Source organism: Amblyomma maculatum, chromosome 11 (genome assembly GCF_055883805.1).
Source record: "Amblyomma maculatum isolate TAMU_Amacu chromosome 11, ASM5588380v1, whole genome shotgun sequence".
NCBI classification, from domain to species: domain Eukaryota; kingdom Metazoa; phylum Arthropoda; class Arachnida; order Ixodida; family Ixodidae; genus Amblyomma; species Amblyomma maculatum.
In genome coordinates, this window is record NC_139354.1 from 71,116,793 (window position 1) to 71,143,470 (window position 26,678).

The window sequence follows — 26,678 nt, forward strand, 5'->3', positions numbered from 1 at the left end:
CGCACCCGGCGAGGCCGTTGGAAGCATTAACTGACATGTAAATTAAAACGTTTATTAACGGGGCGGCATCCGCCTGTACAAAAGTAGGATCCTTTGTGATTTTGGTATGCTACCCACATTCGGATATTTTGGCCGAAGGCGGGAAGCTCTATTTGGGGGCCCCGCTGGTACCAATCGGGAGCGATATTGGTAAAATCGGGAAGCTCGCACGGGTTCTAAAAAGAACGAGTTGCATATCCCGTATGGAGCCGTATGGGCTGCCCGGCCCAGAGTGGGCCGGGCAGCCCACTCTTGAATATAATTGAAATAAATATAATTGAATATAATTGAAATATAATATCTTGGCAGATATTATAGCCCCTTTGCGCTAATTGAAATAATATATGAATTATTCATGTCATCCATTCGTAGATGTTTGATGCCTACTATAACAAGAACTGTGATGCTTCTCTAACACTTGCTTGGTGTGGTGGATCCGAAGCTGCAAGGAACACCAAATTTCTGCTCTTTACTTTGTCCCGCCGTGCGCTTGATTCCAGAGCGGAAATTTCCTCTTAATTTAATTCGTTCTTCTAAAAGTCAAATACGTTTGCCTACACTTGTTTCACCCGGACACAAGATATGCTCTTGTTCAACCTTTTGTATAATTGGTGAAGATTTCTTGTCCAACACATCGTAGTTTAGCTTGATTTCCATAATGCGTCGCGTTGTCGGCACTTAGCATGTATTTAGAATTTATAAGCTGAAGAGTATTTAGTTGGCGTAATGTGATATTATAGTTTTTCGTTTTTCATTTCAATCTATTTCAACTGTTTAAGGCTAATCAGCACTGTATGCCACGTGGACAACTTGACGACATAAAATCAAGCGCCTTCGTATATTCTGTTAGCTACTATGCCATATTTTTCACCGTTGATAAATAGAGCTCCTCGATAAGAGCAACGCAATGGCTGCACTATATGCTATCTATACTTTAGCTGTTGCAGGCACCGTATCATGTGTGCCTTATGAAGATAATCCACGCTACGCTGGAAGCCAACATGTCAGCGATGTGAGTAGAACATGCTCATGCTCATCTAGTGCGGAGATCTTTGTCTTTTCATTCATGTGCTGTTGTAGATTGTTCAGATTATTTTGTAATGATTTCCTCTTTTACAGATTATGTTTGTTAACGTCCTTTTATCAACTTCCACGTGCCGATTGTTGTCTTTTAAGTTTCGCCGAAGGCCTTGTTTGGTTTTCATGTTTCAGTCCACTTTACCTGATTGTAAGGTCACATGTACCATCTGTCTTTAAAAGCCCCTGTTTTTTTCAATAAACTTTCAGTTGCCAGTACCGCCCTGTGTTGTCTCCAGCCTCCGTCCTGTGTCTGCTGCGGTTTTATCTTTCCTTATGAGTAGAACACATCTTTCTAGTTTTTTTATGGTTTTGCTTTATGCGAGATCGCCATTAGCAAACAACAGGAAACTTTGCAGAAGCGCGTTTCTTGTGCGCATTGGTAAATAGTAAGCAATACAGCTTTTCACAGAATAGAAACGGCACACTGGCGTCTAGTATTTCACTTCCATGAAAAAGCGGCTGACCAAGCCGGCAATCGGTCCCGGATTCTCCGAATTACCTGTCGAGCGCCCTGGCCACAGCGCCACTGCGGATTGCTGACACGCCTCTAAAGTTCTAAGAATGAATGCGCTAAAGTTCTGGCGCGTTTCCGAAACGACAATAGATCTTTGTATACAACTGAAACTCTTACGGCAATATCGCACAGTGGGTAATGAAATCTACATCTCTTGGACACCAGTAGCGAAGCCTTTAAGAATGATGTATTTGAGCACAGGATTAGAATCCTGGATGATGCACGTATTGTTTATCTTATTTTCTAAAGGATGGGCGGCCAAAGCCGAAGGCAGCATGCCTGTCAAGTACCGCGCCCTTACATCATCATTTGAATTGCGCTCCATAACAGTCAAGCGGGGCATGGTAGCATCGCTCCTGCGGTAAGCAATAGAGGCCTCCATAGTGCACAAGGCTGTTTTGAGCAACAACAAACAATAAAAAACTAAGCGTTTCTGGGCATCTGATTGCCTTTATAGCCGCTATCAACGAAGGAGACCTGCGAAGAGTCAATGCTCAGCCCAAGCACAAGAACTCAACAGGTGATGTCAACAAATTGGAATAGCAGAGTTTAGTGTAACTGTTTAGTATATTTATGACTTTATATATTGTTTGAACTCAAGGCCGGCGTCAAAGCATTGTCGGCGGCCTGAAAAGGTAATGGGACGATTTTCGCAGAATCTGCTGGAGGAAACACAAGCAGCATTTTTGTCTTTGCCAGGAAGATGTTATCTGCAAAGTCAAGTTTTAAGTGAAATGCCTTTCATTGCTCATGATTGGTGTCATCAGATTCTGCGCGCAGAAAATGTCCACTGTACCAGCTCTCAAAGGAATAACTCTGTCCCCTCTGCTAATAGAGCCTCTATACCTTCGATTCCCATCCAAGCGCGCAAACCACTACTCCACGCCATTCTCTCGATAGACAAATCGTAATTTCCATTGTATAGCGTGAGAATACGAACTGAACTGAGATACGAATTGATTTGAACACACAGATAATAACAAGTTTGCTTTATAAGATTATTATACAGATATGACACGACGCAGGAACTAATGACGTGCGGCGAACACGCAATTGTTTCACATAAATATGGAACCTATTAACTCAGTATGAAACGAATTGCGCCCTTAAGGTCGGTTTATCTAGCGAAAATTTGATGAACTTGACATTGACTAAGACGGTGCATTGAGTGACAATTATGATAGTACAGATTGCAATGATGGTGGATTGAGATTAAATTGATGATTGTAGAGAGTGGTGATGATAATAGCGATAAAAATGATGACTTAGTCATGACAAATTCCTTATCTGACTTAAGCGCAGCACAAAGCCATGTAATATATTTTTCAAGGCCTCTGTAAAGCGTGCAAACTGGGTGTCATACAAAATATAGGTCACATGAATACATGAATAACAGAATGTAGCCCATTTAGTAATCTTACCTTGCGTCAAATGGAACACCATGCGAAGTGGAAACTAGTCAAACCACAGTCATTGGAATACCAAAGACTGTCTGGGGTGCAGAGTAAGTAGGCCCTGGCGAACAAACATGTCGACAGATATGCGTTTAGCAACCATCACGCAATTTTACAACTAAATCATTAGGTTTTCGTGTAGAGCCTAGTCACAAGTACGACACAGTTATCATTCGTAACTTCGAGATGTCAAGATGCTTATCGCCCATATTTATCTTGCCGCTCCTCTAAAAACAGCCGTTGTTAAGGTCTGAATGTTTGTTGGTGTTTTTTGAGTTCACCTTGTGCTAAATTTTTTGTAGCTATGTACCAAGATCCATAGGTGCAACCAGATTTGAACACTGACCAGGTATGTTAAAATATGTGAGCTTGTCTATGTTTCCGTCTATATGGTTATTGACCACAGGTTCTAAACCAAGTTCGCGTCTCTGCGCTGAAACAATATGACCTAGTATGTATACCCGCCCATCTATTCAATCAAACACTCCTTTACAGGCCTCGCTAGGTGAGGGTCTACAGATAAACTGTGCAAGGTATAGTATCTCAAGGCGGCCGCAGCAGAGTTAGATTCCAAGACACCTGAATGTATCAACTAAAGAGCCATTCTTGCGACTCAGGAAACATTTTTCCGTGTAAACAATCACTATACCTTTTCTGAAGATACCAGTAGTCACTGACAAGAGCGCTTATAGACAAAGCTCGGTTTGTTGCCTCTGACGCCTATCACGATTTTATGTAGCTCCACTGCAACAAGCAATTCGCTCAATATTACAGTTGTTTTAAGGATAGTAAAATTCCGGAGTATTATATAGGATAATGCCACCGTGATCATTTATGTGTTCTCGAGTGTTATAAATTTACAGGATGATTTTTAATATCCAGCATTTACAATGCCTTTTTTCAGTTTACAGCTGTTCCTGACCTGATGTTTGTTATGAGGCAGAGCAGAGTCAACGCCTTCTTGCCTAGTCCCATATGCCAGGCTATGATGAAGTTGGGTCCCGTCAGTGATGGCGAATTCAGATATATTATCTACTACTCTACGGAGACTGCCCGCAGAAATATGTGAGTATTGAAGAGTAGCTGCTATCACAAAGCATAAATGTGTGGGTATCTCTTAAGAATTTATAGAACCTGTAAGTATTTAATTATCCGTTTCTTGATGCAGGAAAGCGTTCGTCACTAAACTTAGTCTCGCCATTACACCCACTGCAAATGGCCACCGCCAGCATCCTAATGCAATGACTTTTCGCACGTCGCAAAGTGAGTAATTACGTGATTTCTTTCAGAAATAACTTGTCCGGAAATTCTACTGTTAGCACTGATATATTTCTTTATTAATATTCCAAACCCAATATTCCATTGTATATATAAATATATTGTGAAGAAGAAGAAGTACACGAGGAACATTCTAAGCAGTGGCTTTGGGATCGCTGTGCGTGTTGGACCTGACGGTGTTCGCTGTCGCTGTGCTCGCCGCTGATCTGCCCAGTCCTGCTGATTTTATCAATAAACCCCCCTCTTACAACATATATATACAACATATATATATATATATATATATATATATATATATATATATATATGAACAAAAATTCCCCCTAAAAGTATACAAAAGCAAATTACTTGTTATAAACGCATGCTTCAGGTCTGAGTAAATCATCATTTGCGAGAAAACTACAAATAAAAAAATTAAAAAGGCTAACAATATGAAAGAATATACGAACGAATTTCTATAAAATAACGTTTTTGGAAGGTATATTTTTGTGATAACTGTAGCAGAGGAGAAAAAAAACTGTTGCTCTGTTTTTTTGCATAACCTTAACCTTAATAACTTATACAAACCCACATCTCTGCTGAAGCATTTCCTAAATGTGGACAAGAAAATTGCAATGATATAGTTTTATAGCGAAAGCAGTAGTAGAGAAATTATGGCGAGCGTAAGCAAAATGCCATCTACATTGTAACAATAAAGTGATATACGAATTGAATTGAATACAGATAATGGCGTGTTGGCTTTAGTACATTATTATCAAAATAACGTGACGTAGGAACTGGTGTCGTGCGTGAAACATGCAATCTTTTTAACATAAAATAGATTTCATTAGCTAAGAATGAAACGAATTGCCCCCTTCAAGTCCTTTTGTCGAGCGACAATGTCAATAATAGGTGTGATGTTTATAGAAGCGCCTTTAGTTTTTCTAACAAAGGCCAAACTATACATAATATACAGGGTAGGCTGCAAAACCTAGCAACGCAATAATTACATACGTCCAAAGAATACGTGAAATTTAAATAGAAAAACAACATATTTGAAAACATTACTTGTAACTCACGTTGTTACGTATTCTGTCACCCAAGAAAAAAGTTCAAACCAATTATTATTACAAACACATTAAAACTTTATTGCACAAAATTCCAAGGTTATACTTAGAGGGTATATGAATGTTCTAAGCGCAAAACCTGTACCGCATATTTATTCTAAATTGAGGTGCACTTTGCTTCGTTCCGCTACCGTAACCAGCGGCAATGTATTGGTTACATAAATTTACTAAATAAACGCAGAGGGAAGGTTAGCCGTTATTTATTTCTGCTTCGGGGGCTACCAATGACCGTACCGGGAATCGTTGTATGACGGCATCTCAGTAAGTGTTTGATATAAAATAACATTCTCTCTTATACCTTTTGACAAAATAAAAGGCCTTTCTTTGGAGAAGAATGAAACATTTTGAATTTTACTGACAAATTTTTTCCTTTCAACATTATGTATGCAGCACGTTCATTGCACATATTTTGCAAAACTCCAGGCGCGTATATCAAATTTCCTGAACTACAGTTTATTATATCCAGTAACCGAGATCACAATGACAAACTTGATGCAGGTTTTTCTTGTAATCGGCCTTGACACTATCTGCTTGGCCAAGCTTGCCTATACATTTTTTTCTACTGCACCGCTTACGCCTTTCAGACACTGATGTGGTATTCGATGTTTGTAAGCAGATGTGTATGCAATGTTAGGTTTTCCAGACATGATGAGCTGTCGGTGGTCTGTAAAGTATTTGGCCACCGTTCCAATCTTGGAAACACAGTATCTATATGTGATGCTCTGTCTCTGGTACACAGGATAAATTGTGGTTCTTGGGTAGCCTGAGCGTGAGGATCCGATGATATATTAAAGCTGAATATCACTTTCATAGACTCGCTAAGCTTCGACGTCTTCCTGCACCGATGCACGGACTTCTTGTAGTTCGGCAGCGTATCGGCGTTTTTTCCCATGGGAAGCTTGGCGCAACACCTAGGAGAAACGTTTTTTCCGCTCTTCATTCGTCTCTGTCGCTCTCTTAGCCTCCCGTGCTTCATACGCACGTTGTCGGAAGGCCTCGCGCCATTCGATGACTTCTGGATCCCTAGACGTTACGCACCCTCCGTTGATGACATTCACAAGCGTGCGCACGCCGCCCTCCTCTTCATTCTTTCCGCGTCCATCTAGCGATCTCAGCCGCGTGGCAGGAAGATGATCAGGCTCTACATGATAATTGCAAGCACATTATGATGATTACGATGAAGACGATGATGAGCATAGTGGAGCGTGATGTCACCCGCAAGCGCCGCGAGGAGACCGGTGCCTCTTAGAGCAGCTCATTGTCATGGTTACGAGGCATATCTATTCTGGCTAATGTTTGGCCCCGCGAAATGCGCTTCCGCTAGTTATTGTGTAGCCTTCGCAGCCAAAGATTTGATAGATAGATACTAAGCGGAGATGTGGGCTGGAGAATGATATACAAAACCGTTAAACACGAGAAAAGTGAATATACCACGTAGGAGTGCACCAACTGTACTGTGTTGTCCTCACATGTCATGTATAGCATCGTGAAATTCATCCTAGAATTTAGCGGTGTTCGTGCGAGAAGGATAGCCTGTGCTGAGAACAAGCTTCCTGTGACCAAAAGTTGTGTTGCTAATCGATCGCAGAGAGAAACCTCCGTACAGCGCAACAGCGAAACAGGCAACCACAAGTGTGCTGCACTACGACTGACCGCATACCTTGTACCTTGAATTAAGGCCGAAAACTCCCCCGCGACGGCCTAATCCGCCTCTATAGTATCTTAATCAGGCCAGGAATTTGGAACATGGATTGGGGAGTGGGCAAACCCAAAAGTGGCCTCAATTTAAAGGCTCCTTTCTAACAGGTCGCAAACCCGCTAAACACAAATATTGGCAGCAATGCACTCAGAGGCTGAGGACCGCAAATTTGGCTAATGCGACTGCTCACCCTATATAGAGGCTCAAACGGAAGATCAACTTAAGTGGATCGTTCTAACAAATCTCATGCCTTCCTGCTTCCTTGTAAATTATTATAATACTTTTCAAACAACCTTATCCCTATTCAAAACCTACCACAACTTCCCAAGTAGATTAAGGGTGTCTTCCCGGGCCCGTTCTTCTGACCAGGGTCTCTGGACTGCCTTCCTCCTCTGTTTTATATTTTATATTTACTTCGTAACATATAGATGCATTTCTTCTGGACAGAATAACGTATGTAGCTTACAACTTGAATATTTTTTCTCTACTCGCGATGTATTAGTGATACGTGCAGGACTGTATATGAATTGCGACTGATATATGGTCAGCGTAACCGTAACGGACATAAATGCGATGTATAAAGTGGAGAAGAACGACTTTTGATTAATTTCCTTAGCGCAGTTTTTCGCTGTTAGGAGCTCGGGGAACAAGCCTCATCTTTACTAACAAATATCTCAGCATCTGTAAACATTTTGGAAATAGCTAAATGTAAGTGGAAATAACTCCCCCCCCCCCCCCCCTGAGTCGAGAAGGGTGGCTAGTTTTTCACAGCATGCCACTTTGAACAACTGAGACGAACGAACTTCAGGTCTCCTGTCAAGCAAAACTACAGAATGCTGGATACCGAAGTAGAGAATCACTACAAATGATAACGTTTCATTTGATAACAACTAAGGCAATGGCGCGACGTCATACTGCAAGGGCTGAATACCTCAGTATAATAATATAGATAAAAATGCAAATCCTCTACATTCATCCAATTAAACACCACACTGTCACATTTCGGGGACAATATTCATCTTTCAAACACAAGCCTTTCCGCGTAGAAAAAAGGGGTCCTGTTGAGTGAAATGTAATTCTACCGAAAAAGGGAGCGCACGGTCGATAGGTTTAAACAAATATTGAATATTTTTGTTGATATTCAGGCTGTGTGAATAATGTTTGAGGAACCGTCAACATTTGTAAACCCCTTCCTTCTTGTATCTGCAATTTTGCTAGCCCGCATCTAGTGCAGAAAAATATCTATTGCAATATGTTTAATCTATACCCCAAGACATCCTTCATGCAATAGTGGCATATATACCTGAGCACAATAATCTTCTAAAGAAGAATATAACGCCTTTGATTATGTTAGAAAGCGAATAGAAGTTATCATAAACTTTGCGATGGAGGCAGGGATGCAGTATTTTAGAATATTGGTGGAACATTCAGGTAGGATAAGGTCAGTGATCAATTTTATTTCCTGACAAAATGTACATCATATCTCGCCAAGAAATACGCGGGAAATATCGCACAAGCTTTTTATAAAACTAGCTAATTAGAAGGACATACAACAGCACGTGAAAATGAGCTGCGTACAAAGTATGCTTCTACATGCTGTTTAGAAATTGAATAATGCAATAACCCCAGCTGCTGGATTGAAGCTTGCAATTGCACTAAGAGAACTGCTGTTTAACTACATCCGTTAATTCATAAAACATATCCCTCTGAAGCGCACTTTATTCATATGTGATTATAATAAGTTCCTGAAAGAACTATTTCCAATGTACTCTTCCCAAAGATGCCCTCTTATGGCCCTTGACTTGGCATCTCTTTATACTAATACTATGTTTTAGGCTCGTATCCCAGCGCCAGTAAAATCATAAAAATATGCACAAGTACAAAAAGTACAAACACTCCTAGCTCGATAGCCTAGATGCCTTAATTATGCTGGCTCTGAATCTCACATCCTATTCAAAAATCGTTTTGTTTACAAAAGGACGATAGAGCCCCTGAAAAAAAATGAGAGCACCCTATACCCACAAATTTGTTGATAGCTATGGCTCGAAATTTCTTCCGTACTTGCCGAAGCTTGTAGACGTGCTTCGCCGCCAGTCTATTCTTCATATTATCACATAGACGTTCAAGGTGTGAACTAGAGGTTTCAATGAAGGTTTATCCAGAAGGCATCGGAGAGCAGGTCCAGAGCACCGACAGATGGTCGGCACGAAACATCAGCCTTTTCACATCGAAAGTCACGAGGCTACTTCTCCAAGTCAGCGCATGGGACTCGCAATAAGCAGCTGCCCAGAGGCTGTTGTTGCACACGCTGCATTACCCCCCTCCCCCTGCCAAAACGACATTGGCCCGATGATTTCAAAACAAAAAAAAAAATACAGTAAGCAAGAAGCATGCGGTAAGGCGGGGCGCTAATCTTCTACGGATGCTCTTGCGAGAAGTATGGCTTTATGCGCCCGACGTGAACCACCTCGGCTTTCTGCTGGTGACGCGTATTGGAAAAGGCGTCCGGAAGCAATTCGTATGTGATGTCACTCAGCTGCCGGAGCACCTTGTAAGGGTCAAAGTACTGTTTCAAAAGTTTCTGAGATAGTCCATGACGCCAAGTCGGAGTCCAGAGCCACACTCTGTCATTTGGTTCGATAGTCACTGCACTGTGGCGGGGATTGTAATGCTGGGCGCCTCAAGCTTGCTGGTTCTGAATGCGTGCCGTCGCTAGCTGCAGGGCTTCTTCTGCTCGCTGAGTAAATTCCCCGGTGCCAACGTCTGGGTCATGGCCATCATGGAACAACATGGCTTCCAGCATTGTTGAAACTTCGCGGCCATACAATAGGAAGATATATGTGATTTGTGTTGTTTCCTGCTGCGCCGTGTTGTACGTGACTGTGACGCACGGCAGAACGTCATCAAGAAAGCAGTCGCCAGCCTTTCCTGCAACACTTTTAAAGTAGGCTACCGTGGTGCCTTTAGCGATGCGTTGACGTTCGTTCCCGAAGTTTGTAATTAGTACTTCATATAGACCGTTGGTCAGATGAAATATACCGCGTATAACACAGACGTAATGGTGTAACGGAACATCCGTGTTTGTTCGCAACTCCAGCAGCATAGTAGGGGTCGTCGCACCTGTCTGTGGCAAAGGCAGAAGGGCGTGGCGGCATGAATAAAACCGCGTTGACGGTGTGTAAAGGTGCGCGGCGTCGTCCCAAGTCTGCGGTTATCGTTGCAGCAGTCGAAAACGTGACAGTGCGGCAAGGAACATTATTAACGCCACGATGTTCGCGCAGAAAGTTCATGCCTAGTATGATGTCCTCGCCGTCGTTCGGCAGGATAATAAAAATAGCAACAAAAGTTGAGTTAGTGATGGTTACTCGGGCAGTGCACCGCCCGATCAGTAGCATAAGTTGACCATCAGCACTGCGAATTTGCGGGCCCAGACCCTCAGTTTTCACCTCGGAGAGCCGATCCGCGACAATCTCGCTTATTATCGAGAAGTCAGCTCCGGTATTTAAAAAAGAGGCTACTATGTGCCCGTCGACAAGAACGAAAAGGTTGGCGCTAACAACGTGATCGGCATGAGGCGGATTCGGAGTTTCGGGTTTCATGCGGCAGCATCGTAGTTGCAGCGGGCTGAGTCGTCACGGGGTGGGGGGTCATCGGTGCGTCGATTACGTTCATCAGAGACCTTCCTACCTGAGGTCGCTGCCTTCAGTTTCACTGGCGTTAGCTTGGCGACCATCACTTCGACGCATCAGTAAAATCATGGCATCTGGATTACGAGCAGCGCACGGGAGAAGACGACTGTGGACAGTCGGCCGAAGAAGTTGGGCGAGTTGCTAGGTATTCATTGAAGTTGGGACGGCGTGCGGCGACCCGAAGACCAAGTTCTTGGCAGCGACAACGACGGTACAAGTGGCCGGCTTCTCTGCAGTGGTAGCACAGCGGCCGTTGGCGAGGAATGAGCCAGACGTCTGCCTTCCAAACGGGTAGCTGGATGACGGGGCTTTGCTAAGATGGCGTCTGGTGGAAGGCTTCTACAATAGTGGCTGAGGAGCTGGTGCCTGCGTGACAAGGCTCTGCTGGGATGGCGATTGGTAAAAAGGTTGGGCGGCAGGGGGCGGCAGAAAGTTAGGTGGGCGGATCAGGTTAAGAAGTTCGCAGGGGTCAAGTGGATGCAGCTAGCACAGAACCGGATAAAGTGGAGAAATATGCAAGCGGCCTTCGCCCTGCAGTGGGTATAGGCAGGCTGATGAGGATGATGAAGAAGAAGAAGGTTGGTAGAACGGTGACTTAGGAGCGGGCGGCACCGCGGGCGGATGAAGAGCTGCTGTGTAGCTGATAGAACGTGGCTCCGACAGCGACTCAGGCGGTGAAAATGTTTGGTGGATTTCTTCGAGCATGACTTCGGTGACAGCAGCAGCAGTCAGATTAGGCGATGCAAGAGTAAACACGAGGAGGTCCTCGCGAACTACCTCGCGGGTCCACTCACACAGACAATGATGTTCAGTGGACCCGTACAAAGTGGCCACAGAGCTGAAGAGCTGACTACCGGCAGACTCAGAGCGCCGGCATCGTGCTGCAGGGCTCGCTCAATTAGGATAGCTTCATTGAAGAAGTCCGCGACGGTTGGAGGTGGACTGCGACCAGACCAGCGAAGAGAAGTTCGTTTACGCCATGCATCAGGTGGCGCAACTTCGCTCATTCCGAAATGTCGGGATCAGCGCGCCTACAAAGGCGGGTGACGTCCTCAACGAACATGGCCATGCTCTCGTTAAGCAGGTGCACACGACCTTCTACGAGTGGTGTGTGCGATCACGGTGGTTGTGGCTGACAACATAATCCCGCGGCGGCTGGTTAAAGGAATCCCAGCTTTGAAGACTGGCCTCTCTATTCTCATTCTATGTTTTAGCGGAGTACTCAAGTGCGAAATAGACATTGTAGAGCTTCCAAGCAGGGCTTCACTGATTGAAATGAGCCACTCGGTCGAACTGGTCGATCCAAATGTCAACATCTTACTCAGTTCAGTTCAGTTCAGTCGTTCAGTCATGTCCGACTCTTCGTGACCCTATGGACCATGTCAGGCCACGTTTTCCGGTCTCTCACTATCTTCCTAACATCACATAACTTGATCTGCAGTGCCTCGAGGATGCCATCTAACCATCGCGTTCGCTGCCTACCCCTTCTCCGGCAACCCTCAACCTTTCCCAACATCAAATTTTTCTTCAGCGACTCCTCTCTTCTCATCAGATGCCAAAGTAGCTGAGCTTTAACTTTAGAATTTGACCCTCCAATGAGCAGTCAGGGTTTATGGTCGATAATATTGACTGATTTGATCTTCTGGCAGTCCAAGGAACTCTCAAGAGTCTCCGCCAGCACCACAATTCAAACGCGTCAATTCTTCGGCGGTCAGCCTTTTTCACAGTCCATCTCTCGCATCCATACATCACAACTGGAAAGACCATAGCACGAGTTATACAGATCTTGGTTGGTATACTAATGTCTCGGCTCTTTACTAGGCGGTCAAGGCTGACCATTGCTCTCTTTCCCAGAAGCAGGCGTCTCCTAATTTCATGGCGGCAGTCCCCTTCCGCCGCCGTGGAAATGGGGGGGGGGGGGGGGGGAGGTGCACACGAATCTGCTTAAACAGCAAATGATGTTCACTTTCCTGGGTCATTGCAGAAATCTGGAATCGTTGGTCGGTTGATGCCGGTTGAGTTAGAGGAGCAAATTCCGGTGCCAGACCACACAGGTGACCGCTGAAGCAACGGACCGGTGTAGACATGTGCAGAAGCCGGTCGGTACTCGATGAGCGGCTGCGAGAAGCCCGAGACACGGTGTTCAAAGCCTTATCTCCACCAGTGTCACGTAGTCGTTTGAGCTCGTAGCTAGAAGGTTTAAAGGGAGCTGATCCAGAAGGCACCGGAGAGCAGGTCCAGAGCACTGAGATATGGAAAGTACTAAACTTCACCCTATTCACGTCGAACGTCACTAGGCCACTTCTTCAAGCGAGCACACGAGACTCGCGATGAACAGCCGTCCAGCGACAGCTGTTGCACACTTTACAATGCTGACGTAAAATGAGAAGCGCCCTATTAAATTCGCTCACCGTGGTGGATCAGTGATTTAGGACTTTCGGCTACTAACCGGAATACCTATATTTGAATCTAACTGCGGTGGACACACTTCGATGGATGCGAAACGCATTTGTGTCTGTGTGCTGTGCTATTTCTATGGCAGGTAAATATCCACAGGTTTGCTAAGCATGAAAAACATCCATGTCTGGATTATCTCAGCCTGCATACAAATAGCCCTCCTGGAACGGTTGTCGATCGTGAGTGAGATATTGTGAGCTCAAAGCCTTCGCATAGTGTTCTGTTAATTTGAAAGTTTCGTATCGCGCAAGTGAGTTGGCGCTTATATTATAGGGAGGGGTAGGCACTATAGGCACTATAGGAGTTATAAGAAGCATAAAAAATTGCCAGTTGTTATGCTTCGACGTCTGTCCGCCGCTTTTGCGTCTATCTATCCAGTTATTGCATAGCCATTTGGACCAGGTTCTCTGTTGCCATCGGATTTGATGACATGATTGGTAGCAATTATATCCAAACATGATTTGAAGCTTAGCGCTATCTCCTAAGAGGAATGTATGTAACATGTGTATTTTACCGGAGCTCACCCGTGGGTCTGAAACGTGGAAGCTAACGAAAATGCTTCTGCTTAAGTTGAGGACAACGTACAGGTTGGGGGGGGGGGGGGGGGGGGGGCAAAAACTCAAGTTACTAATACCTTAGTCGAAATCAAGAATAAGTATAGCCATGGGTAGGACATGTGCTGCTAATAAAAAATAACCGACGGTCGCACAGAGTAACCAATTGGATTCGAAGAGGAGAAAAGCTTTGTAGGTAGCGGCAAAAAATTAGATGAGTAAATGAAACTAAGAAGTTCAGAGGGGTCCACTGGATGCTGCTAGCATAGGAACGCGATAATTGGCGCAAAATAGGCAAGGCCTTTGGCCGTGGATGGCCATGATGATGATTCCGAAGGCTGGGAAATCGTTAAACAAAATCGTGTAGCCCATCTTTTTTACCTAATGCGGACGAACAAAATTGAAACTATGGTCTGTGATCGCCTCTCCGAACATCTTGAGGGGCTACATCTTTAACACCATGCTCTGTTTTAAAAGTGAAACACCTCCACAGTATAACCTTTTACAGATTCATACGAGGCCCTCGAATGCGCAAAACACATTATAACTACAGCATATCCCTTTAATTCTCGATATCAAGGGTCACTGCTTCATACCACAGCATCTTAGCGATACCAGCTTCGGTCCACGCACGCCAAACTAAATCAAACGTTTTGTAACACAAAACATGGTCAATATACGTAAACAAGCCACTCACTACAGGCCGTTTCAAATGAAATCATAGGGCATATATTAAGACGCGGTGTTGTTCCCACTTCACTTTAGCTGCCTGTCATAAACTCCAGTTAAACTGAGTCGTTCCACTCCCCACCAAACATTTCTCCTATATTGTTTACAGCTGATTAGTATGGATTCTCGGCAAACAAGGCATGTCGAGCAACGGCGCCCATGCAGAATATCACGAGCTTACCCGCACCAGGCACCACTTTGCAGGATTTTGATCTCTCTATCATTTGAAGACATTACTCACTATAGGACCGAATATCAGTGTTACCTAGTTCCTAAGAAGAGGCTGGGTAAAGGCGGTGAAAGAACCCTTAGTCTAATAAAACAACCTGCTGTGCGACGCAAATCGCAAATAACTTAATCTTTTCTTACGCCTGCACTAGTATTGTGGGGAAGTTGTCGGCACCCTCCACATGATTTGAGCATGCGGGCTCAAACCTGTCTTTACCATCACCTCTTAGCCGGTCCGACAGGAACAGCAGGAACTATAAGCCAAAATTGCTCTGATTTTACGCCCCTCTTGAGATTGGCTGAGAGACCGACTAGCGGGATTCTTCCAGAGCCCCCGTCTATGTATCCAGACAAACAAATGGTCTTCCCGACCGCCACCAGCTCTTCGAATATATTACGAGGCTGTACATTACAGCACTTCATTCTCTATTGCTTCTTATATACCACCTCCCTCTCCTCTCCAATGGCATGGTTCAGGTTTCCATCGAGAAGTGTGACAGATACTGAGCTTGCACGTTTTTGGAAACAATTTTCGAGTTGCTCTAATAAATTATGGCACCCCCGCGGTGGCGAGTGGTTATGATTTCTGAAAACTGTAGTACTGTGTCCGGGTTCGAACCCGGCTGCCCACTACTTCATATTCATGAAATCGAAACAGATAGGCAATCTGTGATGTGCGATGTCGGGGCACAGTAAACACACCAAGGGGGGGGGGGACTACTTCGTAGCCCTGCACTAAGGAACCTCATTCTCTATTTCCACTTTCACTCCCACCTCCCTTCCATCCTTTAGGCACAGTTCAGATGGCAAGGGAAAACTGTGACATAGATTGTACATTTTATTTTTTGTTAACCACTTATTATTACTACTATATAATTCAGGAAAATATTACCTCATTTACAGCATAAAGAAAAAAAATTCACGCAAAATTAACCTTTTCTATCATGTTCCGATTTGGAGATGGTACGAATGAAGAACAGCTACAGCAAGCACGCTAATAAACTGTTCTTTATTTCAGTAACTGCCATCTACGCCATAGGAAAAACTGCAGTTGCTTACCCGGAGATATAAGATCTACACGAATATTTTCATGATCGGAGTATGTTGCGATATATTCTGACCTTAATACGATGAGTAGAACTCCAACACCATCCCTCCTTTTCATTTATAATATTTAAAGACATAAGCAATTTATTGCAGTGATTATTTTGGTAAAACCGAACAGCAGCGCAAATTGAAGACCACTAGAATCCGAACTTCACTTTGCGAAAAGCTTCAGATGAGTGACAAAATTATAATGATTTATATTTCACCTTTAGATGTACTATTTTGTGAATTGATGTCAGTAGCCCAAAATAAGCATAAATAAAAAAATCGCTTTACGCTTCCTTAGCATCCTTGGCTGCAAATGTCTTCCAGTTGTATAATTCGTTTATTTCATGAACGCAAAACAAGTTCTTTTGCCAGGATTATTAATGAAGGCCAGATAATTGTTTCTCGGTGACATACTTCTAAGTTACAGGATTTAACATTAAATAGATGTTATGTGGACTCATTTTGTCTTCCCAAATCTTCACTATTCAGGGGGCCCATTTATTTCATTCAAGCTAATGTATGCTGACACGCTTAACGGCTGTTTTGTTATCGTCAGTTTTCTTGGTGATCTTGGAAGAAGAGGTAAGTGACTTCCGGTGTTTACTTGCCGAATTTTCAAATACCAACTTCGTGGCGTCTCGAAATTCAGATGCCACAAGAGGACCGTACAGCAATCAGCTTTGGGAATATTGTGCTTTTTTATCTCGTCGAATGGCAGTAGTCGATCAGAATAAGGAACTGCAATGAACAAAATACAGTTATTATAGACGCATTGAATTTCACGTACAAGAGTCCCAATACTATCACATAGCATTGTAATCCCAATACAGCAGTTTACTGAACATTGGTTTTCCTTTTCTCTGTGTATTATCAAGAAAGACTATGTGTCTGCCAATGAATAACACGAAGTATTCAGACAGTGAGCTGATTGTGTGACTTCTCTCCAATAGATGTGTAAAGCGGGGTTACAATGCCTGACTCGATTTGCTCGGAAATACAATTATCAGAGTGAAATCAGTGCATTGGTGATATACCTATGTAGTTCGCCTGCTGTCCAGGCTACTCTTCTTCGTCAATATATGCAAGAACTCACTTTTGAATTACTTTTGGCGGATTACAGACTAGAATTCTATGACTGGTAAACTTCACAGCAATTGCACTTGCATTGCGCATCAGGATAAATCTATCTTTGTGTGGAATTCAGTTTTTTATTCTGCAGAACACTTCCTGTTGCTAGATCCGCATATCGTGGAAATAATATGACAGATTGGCCATATGCCGTGATATGAATCAAAGGTTGTCGTATAAAAACCACGCGATTAGGCACCTAGGCCATAAGACTTCAAGTACAACTAACTGTAGATCTATCTTATGTTCATCTCTCTGATGTTGAACTCAGTAAACATTTAGAGTCGTGGCCAAATGCGAAAGCCAGGTCATAATAATAAGCGAAAATATCGTGCATAACATAATAACCGTACAGAAGTGGACTAAGATTTGACGTTTTGTCTCAGGTAACTGGCTGGAGTATTAGGTAACCAATATGTGCTTTTTTTCTCCGTACAGCTTGCCGTCTTCTCCTGTCAAGCCGCTCAGTGAGTCGGATAATTCCAGTTGAGTGTCTCCAAGTCTACACGGAGAACTGCCCACAAGAATCGAGGATTATGTATTTTCCAGGATGCGGGAGGCGGATTCCGCATATCGTGGAATGGGGAAGATGAACCTTCAACTTTCAAATGCTGCAAATAGCTCTGCAGCCACAAATGATGGAGTAGAAATATATATGGCACGATTCAATCGTCCAAACCTCTAAACGAAAGGTCCATTTATTATATCTGTGCACATTTTATTACTTGCTGTTGCAATATTTGGTTACCATCTAATGCTGGAAACCGTGGGAATAATTCTGAAGTGTAGCGTTGTAGCCAAGCAGCGGCCTAAATTTTATTTCTCTCAAAATTACAATCAACATTCTGTATGTAGTGCTGAAATTTAGTTTCTCAAGCACCATAAAAGGTCCATTTTTGAAACATTAAAATGGTACAGTAATGGAGTCAGACGTTACACGTCGCACATATGCAAAATGAACACACAGTTCTTTTTGAAGCGGGCCTGCCTATCTTAAACGATGAAACAGCAGCGGAAATGTGGTAATAAATTGTCAAAATCCCAATCTTCAAACCGTCGATATCGCCATCCCCAGATACGATAACGGACCATATTTTGTGAGATTGAAAGTGCCGATTGTAACATAACATATTGTTACAGCGCGCGCCGAGGAGCGCTGCGCCAGAAAAAGAAGAGGCGCGGGATGAGCGCGAGACGAGCGCGCGGCGTCAGCGCGAGGGTTAGAGAACAAAAGAAGAGCGCAGGGGCAAGTAATGTTTGCCTGGTGTCCTCCATTCTTCTCTGTCTATCTCTAGGCGGGCACAGCGTCCCACAACATTTTGGTGTCAGAAGTGGGATCATGCCGCTCACCCGAAAGTCAAGGACCCGACGTGCCAGACGACAGGACTCTGCCACCAGGCGATGGCGCCGACGACGAAGCGGCTGGCGCAGCTAGACCTAGACGCTCGGAGACGCTCGGTCCTTCGCAGCAGCTGGATGGCGGTATTGAGCGCCTCCTGCATATAGTTACTCAGCGAATGAACGCATGGGAGGCCCGTCTGACTGCCCAGGCTGTGGAGATGAAAGCTCTCCGGAGCGACTTCCGTCGCCTTGTGCCAGTCAAGCCGAACACAGGTCATGAGTCTTTGGCGTCCCGCCACCGCTGCCTCCAGCCCTGCTGTCGTAGCCGCTAATAACGTGCTCGGCGCGGGTACATCATTGGACGTAGTGCAATTACCCACGTTTGACGGCACTATCTCGTGGGATGCTTACCGCATCCAACTGAAAGGTAATGCGACGGCGAGAGGCTGGGACCAGCAAATGAAGGCATGGATGCTCGTCTCCAAACTGAGAGGCCGCGCAACTGAACTGCTGCAGAACGTGCCGCCCGACCAGCTGGGCTCTTACACCGTCCTGGTGGGCCTCCTGTCCGACCACTACAGTGCTTCCAGTCAACCCCGTGTGCAGTACCACAGCCTGCGAGCCCGCCGTCAAGAGGCCGGGGAGACATACCAGGACCTCGCCGCCGCCATTGAGCGCCTGGTTCTGCAGTCGTTGCCGGGGGAACCTCAGAACGTCGTGGCCCTGGTCGGAACTGAGGTGTTTGTCGATGCCATCCGACTCCCTGAGGTGCAGCGCTTGGTCCGTTGTGGGCGTGCTGAGTCCGTCCACGCCGCCATGGCGCTCGCCATCGAGGCGGAATTGACTTTGTTGGCCACGCGGTGGTCGCCACCGTCTGCCGCGCTCACCGTCTCGGTGCAGACTCCTCGATTGGCAGTCCCTACAGTTGCCTCCAACCGACGCGGGCGTAACGACAACCGCACGTCCTGCTTCAGCTGCGGCCTGAGGGGGCACTACGCGAGGGACTGTGCTAGCCTTCCAACGTCGGAAAACGATTTGGCGGAACTCAGGGGGCACCGTTCTGTCCCCACACTTCTTCGTTCTCCTTGTCTCCTCCTTTCGTCGGCTTCGATAACAACCGAAGCTCCCTAAGTACTCGTCGACGTCGCTCTGCTTGACCGGCACGTAGAGGCCTTGGTCGACACCGGAGCGGCTGTCAATGCGCTGGACAAATCGTTTATTGTTAATGAGCCCCACCGGCTTCTTCCAGCTGCCAAAACTTGACTCTTAGCTTTTAACTGCGCCCCGGTGGAGCAAGTCGGACGTGCCATCGTCATTCTGACAGCACTCGGAAAGACCCTCTCCACCGAATTTGTTGTAGCAGACAGCCCTATTTGGCCAGTGGTCCTCGGGTGCTGGTGGTGCCAGCAAGCCGGAGTCGTCCTTAATTTTACCACAACAGAACCACGGGCGAGCCGAACTCTGCGTGGGCCGAGTTGGCTTAGCCGGATTTCTAGTCACGGTGTCGCCCTGTGCAGTCCCTGGTGTCGGCGACCAAGCCTGCCTCAGAATCTGTGCGTTAGCCCGCAACGATGTGGCCAAGTCGAGTCAAGCCGATCGACGTCACTACCGTGACTGCAGCGTCCGCCGTGACTCTGCCACCGGGTGCAGCAATGTAGGTGTATGTCAAGCTTGACAGTCTGATCATAGCGGACGTGCTTTTCGAACCCATCCGGTGTTCAGCTCTAGCCCGTGAGATGACCTCCCCTCGAAGACTTCTGCCTGTGCTCAGAGGCGCACGTATTTATGCTTAACATCAGCCGCGAACCTCTCGTGCTGACTCCTGGCACTCAATTGGGTACAGCTTCAATCCTGAACTCCGGATCACTGGTTGCGTCTCTGCAACCTGAAGCACCCCCTCAGCACCCTCCAGCGCCGGCGGTCCTACCATGGCAAACATTTAACTTTGGCCCCACCCTCACTAACGTGGAGCTTGCATCTCCCAAGGCCTTGCTGCTCGAACATCGCAGTTGCTTTGCTCTAAGCGCCGCTGAACTCGGGTGCACTTCCTGGGCCCAACACCGGATGAACACCGAATACCGCAGGCCCATTCATCACCAACTTCGCGGTGTAGTGCCAGCTGAACGGAGAGTCATCAAGCAGCACATGTGCGACATGCTTGACCAGGGAATCATTGCCCCGTCTTGTAGCCCTTGGTCCTCCCCTATAGTCCTTGCGCGCAAGAAGGATTGAACACTCCGCTTCCGTTGATTATCAGAAGGTTAATGCTATCACTCACCTCGACGTGTACCCTCTTCCCTGCCTCGACGATGCAGTTGATCGCCTGAAGGGGCCCGTTATTTTTCCACCCTAGATCTGCTCTCGGGCTACTGGCAGGTGCCTGTTCACCCGATGATGCGGAAAAGATGGCTTTCGAGACTCCCGACGGCCTTTACCAGTTCAACCGTATGCCCTACGGTCTCTCGAATGCTCCCGCTACACTTCAGCGCCTCATGGACCGCGTCTTATGCAATATGAACTGGACTATGGCATTGATCTACCTGGACGACGTAATTGTCTACGCGGCTACGTTTGAAGAACACCAAGCACGACTCAAACTCGTTCTCGAAGCCCTGACCTCTACTGGGCTTTGCTTAAAATCAAAGAAATGTTTCTTCGGTTTTGCAGAGGTGACGTACTTGGGTCACGTTGTGAGCTGGCATGGCATCCCTCCCGACCCCGAAAAACTAAAAGCGCTTACTGCTTACGAAGCTTCCACCACCGCCAAGCAGCTCTAAAGTTCCCTTGGATTTGCTGCGTATTTCCGTCGTTGCATTCCCAACATTGCTAAGCGAAGCGCTCCGTTGACCACCCTGCTGAAGAAGAATGCAGCGTGGAGTTGGACGCTGGTCCAACAGCTCGCGATCCTTGACGTCAAGCACACCCTCCTCAAGCCTCCCACATTGGCCCACTACGACCAATCGGCCCTTATCGTCCTCCACATGGATGCCAGCCAAGATGGGCTCGGCGCTGTCCTTCTGCAGGAAGACGAGTGCGGTGACCACAAAGTTCTAGCTTTTGCCAACCGCCAGCTTTCCGACGTAGAGCGCCGCCGCCACTATTCGGAACTCGAGTGCCTCGCCGTTGTCTGGGCCGTCGAGAAGTTCCGTCCCTACCTGTACGGCCGTCATTTTACCATAGTCACGGACAATAGCGCTCTAAATTGGCTGCAGTCTGCCAAACACTTAAATGCCAAGATTGCACGCTGGTCAATGCAACTTCAAGAGTACGATTACACCATAGTGCATCGACGCGGTTTCGCCCGTCAAGATGCCGATTTCCTTTCTCGCCACCGCTGTCCCGTGACGGGTTTGACGGATTTCCGGACTTCACAAACGCAAGATCCCGACATTGCGGCCATAGTCCGATCCCTTGGCACCGCCGCCGACGCAGGTCTCCGTAAATTGCGCAGGGTCTGTCGAATCGAAGATAATCTCTTTTGTCATGTGAGGCGGCTTCATGGTTGACCACCCGTGTGGTTGCCAGTGGTGCCAGCAACACTGCGGTCGCAAGTCTTGCGTGGCCTACACGACGCTCCCACAGCTAGTCGCCTTGGTCGCGGCGAGACCTACGCACGAGTGTCGGAGCGCTTTTGGTGTCCTAATATGTCCAGAGACGTCAAAAAACACGTTGCGTCCTGCCAGACGTGCCAATACCGGAAATCGTCCACATGAATAACCAAGCCACCCCCGCAGGCTTTTTCGCCGCCGAGTTCACCTTTCGAACTGGTTGGACTGGACGATTTGGGCCCATTCCCGAAGACGCCTGCCGGAAACAGGTATATTCTGGTTGCGATCGACTACTTTTCCAAGTGGGTCGAAGTACTGCCCGTTCCAGACACCTCTTCCGCTCATGCCAGTTTGTTCGTGGAACAGCATCTCTTTCTTCGGCATGGTGTGCCCCGACGCCTTATCATGGACCGTGGGAGCTGGTTTATGTTCCATGAATTTGAGCGAGCCCTCCGCTCCTTCGGCATTGCGCATTCCACTACATCCGTCAATCATCCCCAGTGCAATGGCCTCGTGGAGCGTGTTAACCGCACCCTCACGAATATACTCGCTTCCTACGTGGCTCCGTCCCACAGAAACTCGGATCGTTTTGTTTCTGCGACAGCTTTTGCACTCAACACTGCGAGGCCAGAAACAACGCATGTAACGCCGTTCTCAGTCGTCTATGGCAGAACACCCTCCATCCCTCTCGACGCGCAGTTGGGCCTTCCCCATCAGACTGCGTCACCAACTGACTCCGCCCAACGACTTCGTTGCGCCCGCCTCGACGCTCAGCGCAACCTTCTCACGGCTCATGCGCGTGTGCAAGTGGCCAATGCGGCAGCACCACCACTTCCCTCTTTCCGGTCCGGTAACTTGGTCCTCGTTCGCCGCACCATCCGCGCGACTGGCCGTGCCACGAAGCTCATGCGCCGATACCGCGGCCCTTACCGTGTCGTTGAACGGCTCGGCCCCGTGACATACCGCCTCGAAGACCTCCCCGAGCATCAACCATGCGGTGTGTGTCAAACATGAAGCTATATGACGACGGCGCCAGCATTGACTCTGACTTAGATACCGGGTCATCACCACTACTGTCGTCGCCTGCTGCTTCATTGTCTTCCCCACGAAATGCCGCCCCATCAGTGGAGCGCCTGCAGCAGCTCACCGACGCTTTCTTCCCCTCCCCCCCCCCCCCCCCGGTGGAAAGATGTTACGGCGCTCGCCGAGGAGCGCTGCGCCAGACAAAGAGGCGCCGGACGAGCGCGAGACGAGCGCGCGGCGCCAGCCCGAGGGTTAGAGAACAAAAGAAGAGCGCCGGGGCAAGTGGTATGTCTAGGCAGGTACAGCATCCCACAATAATATGCACATATTTTATAGGTTAAACTACCCATTAACATAGCCAGGAATATAAGCTGTAGGCCGTCACCCTATTCGCTGCTGGCGCTTCTCTCTTAGCTCAGTACAAACTTGGTGACCTTCTTGGCAACGGGCTGGACTGGTTTCTCGCTGTTAGATGTTCTCGACAGTATTTCTGGTACGGTTGCAGTGTCTGCCTTTAGAGAGCATGGCTTTCTCTAGGCCACGCCGCCTGTTTTGCCACAGCGCCAGGAAGATTTGTCTGACACTACACTCGCCCTCACGACAGCACTCTCACGGAAGGCATATGTGATGGTTGTTAACCCTGATTAAATCAAGAACCGGCCCGGATGAAACTATCCGAAGGTCACAAGAACAGTCTGATGGGCTTGTTGATACAACATTCTGAAAAGACAACGCAAGACAAGAAGGGCTGTGTCTTGTCCCTTACTCTATCTTATTTGTGCTTGTGCAGACGATATTCAGTCTACAGTGCGAACATGTGTTTTAGTTCGATTTTGATGATTAGGACAATGTGTGCTGCGCCGCGAGAGTGTGTTCCGTCTCTCAGCGAGGAGTGAATGGTTGAAGCTAGAACGCTACTATCTGTAGGATGCAATCTTCAACATGCTATAGGAGGGTTATGATATGAAGAGCAGCGTGGCGAGTAACAATTTGGCATTTCGACACGCTGTGCATGTCATATCATGTGGAACACGGGCATCGTATTCTACAACTAAGAACCGAATTGAAACTCCTGTTATGCGTTCTTCAGTTTATCCATGTATTTGGAAAAATCGAAGAATTTGCACTTTTATAATTAGTTGTATTTCATGTATATCGGCTCAATGGTTAAAAATTATACAGCTTGTAGTTTTTGTGTTACAAATGCAATAAAGATAGCAGGGCATAGAACATTGTTTGCTAATGCGTGGGCAATGGAAGCTGTTCTGTTTGTTCTGGAGCGGACTACAAACCCAGAAGAGGGCAAATACGGGCTGGTAGGTACATGCTTACGAATCGAATAAATCAGTTGGTTGCTAGTCAGCGCATGTGTCTGTCGTTGGCGTGTTTCGTCTCCCCTAGCGCTGTTTTACTCGATACTACAAACCCAGCAGCTGCAATACTTTTTCATGATTTTTTAAATTACCTACAACCAACAGCACATTGCTGGACTTAGCGATGGATTTGATGCCATGGACGCCGGCATTATTTACACATTCCGGAGTAATGCGACTTATTCAAACGTCTACAGTAGAGCTCAGGTTCTAAAATACAGACGTGGAGTCAACCACTAGAGCCGGTCAAGCAAGATAGAGAGAGGGACAGCTTCACATCTTCGCCATCTTCCCATGTTAAACGTGTCATCCTCCGTCGCCTTCCATTTACAGTAAGTTCAAAATTAGAAAAAAGGTTCTATACCAGGTGCGTTCGGTTGCTTTGCAATGATGATAACGACATCATGACTCACTTCCAATGCGCTACTCCAGCACCAGGCTTTTTTTACTCATCTGTATCCGCTAAAAGCAACGACAAGTATATTGTTACAGGGAAATAAGAAAGGGGGTGTTTATTTACAGTGCTGTGACAGCGCGACACGGTGAAGCCTACTAGCCGCCAGAAAACAACGCCTCTTCCTCTTCTTCTGACACACCATCGCAATCCTTCATCGTCTTCAGTAGCATGACATTTCCCTCCTACTCAGCCGAAGCCCTCTGGTCGTGTTCATGAGCCGTGCGAGGCTGACACGGCTTCAAGCGAGCAACATGACACAGTTCGGTTTCGGCAGACCGACGACCCAATGCTGTCAGGTGGGCTATTGCATAAGTTAAATCACTCATGCGTTTGACAACCATATATTGGCCGTCATAGTGGGCCAAGAGTTTTTGATGTAGGCTGCGGCGCCGAATTGGACGCAACAGCCACACTAAATCGCCTATACAGTACGTGACACGCCGGTGACTGACATCGTATGATACTTTAGAACGTTCTTGTGAAGCACCAGACCGTAAGCGGGTGATTCTCAGAGCTTCTTCGGCGAGACAGAGCGTCTCAGCCAGGCAGGGATCTTCACAGCTTGAGAAGGGCAGGATAGTATAAAGGGAGTAGCGTGGCGGTCCGGCATACAACAGGAAGGATGGACTGTACCCAGTCGTCTCATGCGTGATGGTATTAAATGCATACGTGTGAAGGGTGGTATGGTGTCCCAGTTCTTATGCCCTGCATCCACATGCATGGCTAGCATGTTGATAAGCGTTCTGTTCACGCACTCAGTCAAGCCATTTGTCTGGGGTGGTATGGCGTCGAATGTCGGGACGTTGCGGCACATAAACGCATGAGCTCTTCAACAACATCAGCAGTGAATTGTCGACCCCGATCAGTGATGACAATTCGTGGCGGCCCGTGTCGTAGGATGACTGACTGCACAGTTTCACAGTAACGTGTGAGATAGTCCACACAGATTACTATCCAGCGATTTCCATCCAAGGAATTCGGAAACGGACCTACGAGGTCAATGCCTACTTGATAAAACAGAGCTGTCGGGGTCTTTACAGGGTGCAGCAAGCCAGATGGAGTTGCAATGGGATGTTTGTGGTGCTCACATTGCTTGCAACTGGCAACGTATTGTTCAATGGACGAGCGCATTCTGGGCCAATAAAATCTTTCTTAAGCACGGAGGAGTGTTCGAACCAATCTCAAATGCCCCGAAGTTGGATTAACATGCATGCCACGCAATACGTCTGTGAAAATCGTCTTCGGAAGTACGAGTAGGTATCGCTGGCCCACAGGCGAATAACTCTCTTTTCATAGGAGGCCATCACGTACACAAAAACGGCTTGCAGCTGCGCTGGCTTGGCCGGCAGCAACGAGAGGTTGCAGACTGCTATCCCTATGCTTTTCCGTTTTGAAAGCATTCGTGTTGGGGAACGCTGCTCGAGGGTCGATATATAATTGTCGAAATCGTCGCTGTCAGATCCGGTCGTGGCCGTTGGCATCCTAGAAAGACAATCCGCGTCTGCATGACGTCTCCCGCTTTTTTACACCACGGCTGTCATATTCCTGTAACCAGAGGGCCCAGCGTGCGAGGCGACCACATGGATCTCGAAGGTTCTGCCGCAAACCGAGTGAATGATGGCCAGTTACCATAGTAAACGACCGTCCGTACAAATATGAACAGAAACGCTGCACAGCGATAACTACAGTCAGGTATTCCTTTTCGGTGACTGTGTAGTTTCGCTCCGGCTTGCTCAGGGTACGACTTGCGTACGCGATAACATGCTCTCGTTCATCGTGTCGTTGGACAAGGACTGCCCCGAGACCGATTCCACTGGCGTCCGTGTGAACTTCTGTCACTGCCGCATGATCGAAGTAGCGTACGATGGGTTTCGATATTAAAAGAA

The 26,678-nt window shown here is 46.8% G+C and overlaps 1 protein-coding gene across 1 annotated transcript; it reads left to right on the plus strand.

Moving 5' to 3' along the window:
- Window positions 1-874: 874 nt before the first annotated feature.
- On the plus strand, window positions 875-17,741 carry LOC146174137 (uncharacterized). Its single transcript, XM_084583892.1, has 5 exons — window positions 875-1,051; window positions 3,992-4,152; window positions 4,256-4,350; window positions 16,412-16,504; window positions 17,489-17,741. The coding sequence occupies exons 1-5, from the start codon at window positions 947-949 to the stop codon at window positions 17,641-17,643; spliced, it is 609 nt and encodes a 202-aa protein (XP_084440018.1). The 5' UTR covers window positions 875-946; the 3' UTR covers window positions 17,644-17,741.
- Window positions 17,742-26,678: the final 8,937 nt, after the last annotated feature.

What these genes read in the sequence shown, in the direction of transcription:
- LOC146174137 (XM_084583892.1), top strand. Translation starts at nt 947, where the DNA reads ATGGCTGCACTATATGCTATCTATACTTTAGCTGTTGCAGGCACCGTA. An exon ending in GAAGCCAACATGTCAGCGAT is followed by an intron (nt 1,052 to 3,991) that starts GTGAGTAGAACA and finishes GCCTTTTTTCAG; the next exon opens with TTTACAGCTGTTCCTGACCT. An exon ending in GACTTTTCGCACGTCGCAAA is followed by an intron (nt 4,351 to 16,411) that starts GTGAGTAATTAC and finishes TTCACTATTCAG; the next exon opens with GGGGCCCATTTATTTCATTC.